The following is a 5,994-nucleotide window of genomic DNA, read 5'->3' on the forward strand; positions in this document are numbered from 1 at the left end:
GGGAAAACAAAGTTGCAATTTACTCTGCTTGACAAATTCCAGTTGCTCTGCCCAGGGCCCATCTATTTCCCGCCTCAGCTCTAGAGAGATGCCAGGCCAATTCCTGGGAGATGTGTCTTTGTGGCAAGACTAAGTAAGAACTGCTCACCCATTTTATGTGCCAGCTGTCTCTTCTCAGGTGGCTTGGTGGTAAAGAATCTGCCTGCTGATGCAGGGTTTGGTCACTGGCTTGGGAAGATCTCCTGGAGAAGGAAATGTCATCTCACTGCAGTATTCTTCCCTGGAAAAATCCCATGGACAGAGGAACCTGGTAGACTACAGTACATAGGGTCCCAAGAAGTCAGACATAACTTAGTGACTAGACAACAACAATGTGCTCATCATTCCAAACTCTTATCTCTTAAAAATTGTGTCTTAGTGATAGAAATTATAGCAGCTCAGTGTGGGTGATAAATGCATTAGAGCAGGGGTCCCCAACCCTTTTGGCGCCAGGGACCAGTTTTACAAAAGGCAAATCTCCACTGATGGGGTGGTGCGAGGGATGGGTTCAGGATGATTCATTCGCGTGATGTTTATTGTATACTTTATATGTCCATTATTATTACATTGTGGAATATAATGAAATAATTAGACAACTTACCATAATACAGAATCAGTGAGAACTCTGAGCTTGTTTTCCTGCAAGTAGATGGTCCCATCTAGGGGTGATGGGACAGCCATGAAAGTGAAAGTGAAAGTCGCTCAGTTGTGTCCGACTCTTTGTGACCCCATGGACACACATGGTCCATGGAATTCTCCAGGCCAGAAAACTGGAGTGGGTAGTCTTTTCCTTCTCCAGGGGATCTTCCCAACCCAGGGATTGAACTCAGGTCTCCCACATTGCAGGTGGATTCTTTACCAGCTGAGCCACAAGGGAAGCCTGGGATAGCCATGAGGAGTGACTAAATAAAGATGAAGCATTGCTGGCTTGCTCTCCCACCGCTCACATCCTACTGTGTGGCCCAGTTCCTAACAGGCCAGGGACCAGTACTTGTCCATGGCTGGGGGATTGAGACTACAATTCTACTTCCTCCAATTCCACCACAGTGTGTGGATTCCTCTGTTTTTTCCCCAATGCATGCACAAAGTGTGCACACATACACATATGTTCCATGTTTATGAATGGAACCTTTACTCACATACCATTTTTGAAACATATTTTCCCCTATTCTCTTTGTTTATGTTTAATACGATGTTTGCAACCCTCTGTGAGATTCGACCAGCCTATTCAACACATATGAAGAAAGTGGTTCAGAGGGGTGACACCAACTGACCAGAATAGCTGATCTGATACAGGCTTGCCCACTGAACGGTTCTGGATGAGGACGGAAGAACCCCTGGAGAGGACACAGTGGGTGAAGTGTTTTCAACACAGGCTGGGGGACATTTCATAAGCCAGGCTTCTGTGATTTGGCAGCTGAGATGTTTTCTGTTTGATGAAAGACCACTGGGGATGCTCCAGCCTCCTCAGATTCTGCACAGAATTTCTTCTCCTGAATCTGCTTGCCTCCTGTGCTGCCTCCCCTTCCCCTTCTACCACCTGATCCAGGAGTCAGGGGGGCCAGGCCAGTAGACTCTGTCCTTGTGATGGCTGCAGAGACCTGCTGTGGCTTGAGTATTTGGTCCTGGCTGCAGAAAGTTAGACACCCGCTTACAGCTTCGATATGGGGCTAGAATTTGCTCTGCATGTTGCCCTTAATAAGGATCAATTTATTGTTGTTCCATAGCTAAATCATGTCTGACTCCTTGCAGTCCCATGGATTGCAGCATTCCAGGCTCCTCTGTCCTCCACTACCTCCCGGAGTTTGCTCAAATTCATGTCCATTGAGTCAGTAATGCCATCTAACCATCTCATCCTGTGCAGCCCCCTTCTCCTTTGTCTTCAGTCTTTCCCAGCATCAGGGTCTTTTCCAACAAGTTGGCTTATTGCATCAGGTGGCCAAAGTATTAGAGCTTCAGCAACAATTCTTCCAATGACTACTCAGGATTGATTTCCTTTAGGATAGACTGGTTTGATCGCCTGGCTGTCCAAGGGAATCTCAAGAGTCTTCTCCAGCACCATAGTTCAAAAGCATCATTTTTTCGGTGCTCAGCCTTCTTTATGGTCCAATTCTTACATCTGTAAATGGCTACTGGAAAAACCATAGCTTTGACTCTACAAACCTTTGTCAGTAAAGTGGTATCTCTACTTTTTAATATGCTATCAAAGCTTATAGATAATTTTAATTTTAATTTCATGGCTGCAGTCACTGTTCGCAGTGATTTTGGAGGACAAGAAAATAAAATCTGTCATTGCTTCTACCTTTTCTCCATCTATTTGCCGTGAAGTAATGGGACCAGATGGTCAATCACGTGATATCAAAATTAACACAAATGTCAAAGGACAACACCCACTTGCCCTTTTGTGCAGCCTGGATGTTCCACCCAATGTCTGTTCTTGGAGGCTGCTGCTCCTCATTCAGTTCTCTGCCCACCCTCACCCTTGGACTAAGGTAGGATGTTCTCCGGGCACATCACTCACCACTCTCTGACACATCCTTGTTGATTCATTCCATCATTGCCATCTCCTCACAAGATGTCAGCTCTTTGACAGCAGGGAAGATGTTTGCAGTGCTCACTGATGCATCCCCGTGCCTGAAATAGTGACCAGCACATAACCATCATGGTTGTATGAACAGCTCTGAAGGTATAGATTTTTCTCTTTATATTATAACTGAAAATTAGAATTAGCAGGATGGAGGAAGGCACTGTGCTCCCTGTATCCTTTTCAGAATCCAGACTCAGGAGTCTTATGGCAACACTTCCTAACACGTGAAACAGTGTACACAGTTCCCCTGGATATCTACTTAGATGCAGTTCTGAGTCTGTATTTCCACATGGGGGTTTCTGTATTTACTTGCAAACTCTCAGGTGATACGGTGGGATGGCAGTTGGAGGACCACACTTTGGGCAGCCTAGCCTTAGAACTGTCCAATGCAAACCTTTCTCTCTTTCCCAGTTTTGTAATGAGCATTATTATGTGTCAGGCTTTGCTGTCCCCTGTTCTGTCCTATTTACCTAATTTGCTGGGGGGCTGGAGCAAGTTGCTTCACCTCTCTGAACCTCCAGTTCCTCTTCTGTAAAACTGGGCTCATGAACTTGATCTTCCAAGGCTGTTGGAAGATTACATCAATAACAATGACAACAAGCAGTGACTTGCATTTACTGACCCCTTCCTCTGTCTTATGTGTTCTACAAGCATTGTCTCTTTTAGTGATCCCTCCCATTTTCCTTGAGAGGTGATGCTAATGAAACGCCCGTTTACATACAGGGAAGAAGGAGAGCTTCATGGTTCAGGCTACCCAGCGTGAGGCCTGGGTCGCAGCCTGTTTCCATCACATGTATGACTCTGGGTGAGTCATTCACATAGTTTGCACTCTCCGCTTCCTCAACTCTAAAATGAAAGCACAGAAAAAAGTTCATACACGAGAAGGCTTCAGACAGCTTCAGTGGCCCCTGCTGGCAAATGCCAGGTGGTGGTTGCCATTCCTGCTCTAGGCTTCCAGCCTATTCATTGCCCACAGTTGGTCTGCAGTGAGTTGAACCCCTCTAGGCACTGGGGCTCCTTCTAAGTGTATGATGTCATTGCATGGTTTATCATATTCTGACCTTGCTACTTTAACCCTGATGTGAATGGACCTGCCAGGAGGCAAAGTCTACCCCTGTGGAGGGGAAGGTCATTCTTGGGAGAGGATGCACCCCACACCCCTGAGAACATTAAGACCCTCCACCTGAATCTCCCAGCTGGTGTTGAGGGGAAGGACGTTTGGAGCCTTCCTAGCATTCCACCAGTTTCAGGACAGTCCTTCCCCCCACTCTCCTGCTGAGTTTCTTTGCCATGCACTCCATCCGTCAAGTTGTCTGTCATCTGAGACCACACCACAGGACAGTTCTGGACAGGATCAAGGAAGGACCAAGAGGGGAACAGCAGATCCACTGGGTGGTTCATCCTGGATGTGGGAAGATGATTCAAGTGATGATACGAGGACCTCAAGATATCTCCCCACTGCGGTGACCATATTGGCTGAGAACCCACCATTATCAATGCCCCCAGATTAGTAGGGTGTCATCCCTTATGAATGGGAGTGGAACAATATAGCAGAAAAGAAAGGCTTAGGCTTGGTGGTATGACAGGCCTGGCTTCTTTCCAGCTCTGCAACTTAGGTTAGAGCTTAACCTCTGTGAACCTCAGTTTACTCTTTTGTTAAATAGGTATCTTCCTTTCTGCCATCACTTTGCCCCCTCTGCCTGACCCCAGGGTGCTGGCCCAGAGCCCTGAGGGGCTGTAAGAACATCCCGCACACAGTGGGGTTACAGTGTGTAGAGCACTGGACACACAGTAGGCATACTATACACCGAGTCCTCAGCACACATAGCTGTGTTTTACATAGATTGTCAACACACAGTAGGTGTTCTTTACACACCACGCCTAACACATAGTAAGTGTGCCTTGTGTAGGGACTCAGCACTTAGTCGGCATGCCTTGTGGAGAATCTTAAGTACACCATAGGCATGTGGAACACCTGGCATCCAGTAGGCAGGACTTATGCAGAGTCCTTGGCACACAGTAGGTGCACTTTCAGTAGCCCATCCGGAACATAGCAGGCACGCTTTATGCAGAGCTCCTGACACACTGCAGGCATGCTTTCTGAGGGACCCAGCACGCGGCACGCACTCATACACGGTTGTCACACAGAGTTGTCTCCCTTATGCAAACCTTATTTCAGGGTCTCATCCAACAGCCCATTTCCCAGATAGGAAGGCTGAGGCCAGAGAGGGTCTGCAAAGCCCACAGTGTGAATGAGGGCGGGTCAGAACTCCACTCCCAGCTCTGCCTCTTCTGCGTGCATACTGCGCTCTCCAGGTTCCTTGCAGCCTTACCCTTCATGTCTCAAGATGCTCTCTTCCGACTGAGTCCTTTAATCCCTTGTAATTCTCAGCTGGGTGTGTTTCTCTGCTCCTGGTCCCAGCAGTCATCTCAACCCGGGCCCTGGGCTGCTGAGAGGCAAGACTTGAATTCTTGCCAGGCTGTGTGCTATCAGGAGGTCAGAGTTCAGGTCTCCGAGCTCCCTGATTCCGTGCCAAGAAATGTTACATGACGCCCTCCTGGCCCAGGCATGGAGAGGAGCCCTGGAAATGTCTTCAGACAAGGCTGAGCTAGGTGCTGCTTGTGTGATACCTGAATGTTCATGCTTTTCTCTGGTACACGGTGCTTAGAGCAGCAGGTGTGGCTGCCCCACAGTTTGCCCATTTGGGATGTGATGAGTCCTGAGCATCCAGTGTACAAACTGTGACCCTGAACTTGTTCACGGGCCTCACCCTTTATTTGGACAACCTCCAGGTAGGGAGGAGGTAAGCAGGCGGCAAGGATTGGCTGGCTTAGTATGGACCCTGGCAGTTTTTTCCTGAGTCAGGGTCAGATCAAGCCTTCCGAGGAGGAGGAGGGGAGTTGTGCAGGACAAGCCGCTCTTGGCAGAAGGTGACAGGCTGGGGGTCAGGGGGCTGGGGGGCCTGGCCTGGGGTTGGAAAGGCCACTGTTCTAGGCAGGGTGGCTCCAGGGAACGAGCTGGTCTGGGAGATGAGTGGATGTCAGTAGGTAACTAACACACAAACATTCTGTGTGTCTTTCTGTCTGTCTCTGTCTCAGATTCTCCCTCTCACCCTGACTTTCCGTCTTTGAACCCCTGTCTGCCCATATCTGAGCCTGTCTTGCCCCATCCCCAGCACTCACCCTGCCCCTCACTCCCTTGCTCCTCTCCATTTATCTCTGCCTCACAGCTCACCATCACTGCCTCTTCTATTACCCTCAGGAGCTCACCCTTCACCCTGTTTGCCCCACAGGATGCTGGAGCTGAGCCTGTCCAGGCTGGGACTCGGGCCGGTGGCAGCCTCCCCATGGCTGCTGCTGCTGCTGGT

General features: G+C 48.9%; 2 protein-coding genes across 3 annotated transcripts in view; both read left to right on the plus strand.

Moving 5' to 3' along the window:
- Positions 1 to 4,640: 4,640 nt before the first annotated feature.
- LOC122440656 (prostaglandin E2 omega-hydroxylase CYP4F21-like) overlaps positions 4,641 to 5,994 on the plus strand; it is a 17,154-nt gene continuing 15,800 nt past the window's right edge. Inside the window, exons 1-2 of the mRNA XM_043467178.1 lie at positions 4,641 to 4,645; positions 5,523 to 5,526. The gene's annotated coding sequence lies outside the window, so the exon portion shown is untranslated. The remainder of the gene's footprint in view (positions 4,646 to 5,522; positions 5,527 to 5,994) is intronic.
- LOC122440650 (prostaglandin E2 omega-hydroxylase CYP4F21) overlaps positions 5,527 to 5,994 on the plus strand; it is a 66,968-nt gene continuing 66,500 nt past the window's right edge. The window contains exons 1-2 of one of the 2 annotated variants that reach the window (XM_043467159.1): positions 5,527 to 5,557; positions 5,920 to 5,987. In XM_043467159.1, the coding sequence (XP_043323094.1) occupies positions 5,921 to 5,987 (67 nt within the window). In that variant the 5' untranslated portion in view covers positions 5,527 to 5,557; position 5,920. Of the gene's footprint in view, positions 5,558 to 5,919; positions 5,993 to 5,994 lie in introns of both variants that reach the window. The other variant, XM_043467157.1, reaches the window with a different exon arrangement.

Source organism: Cervus canadensis, chromosome 4 (genome assembly GCF_019320065.1).
Source record: "Cervus canadensis isolate Bull #8, Minnesota chromosome 4, ASM1932006v1, whole genome shotgun sequence".
NCBI classification, from domain to species: Eukaryota; Metazoa; Chordata; class Mammalia; order Artiodactyla; family Cervidae; genus Cervus; species Cervus canadensis.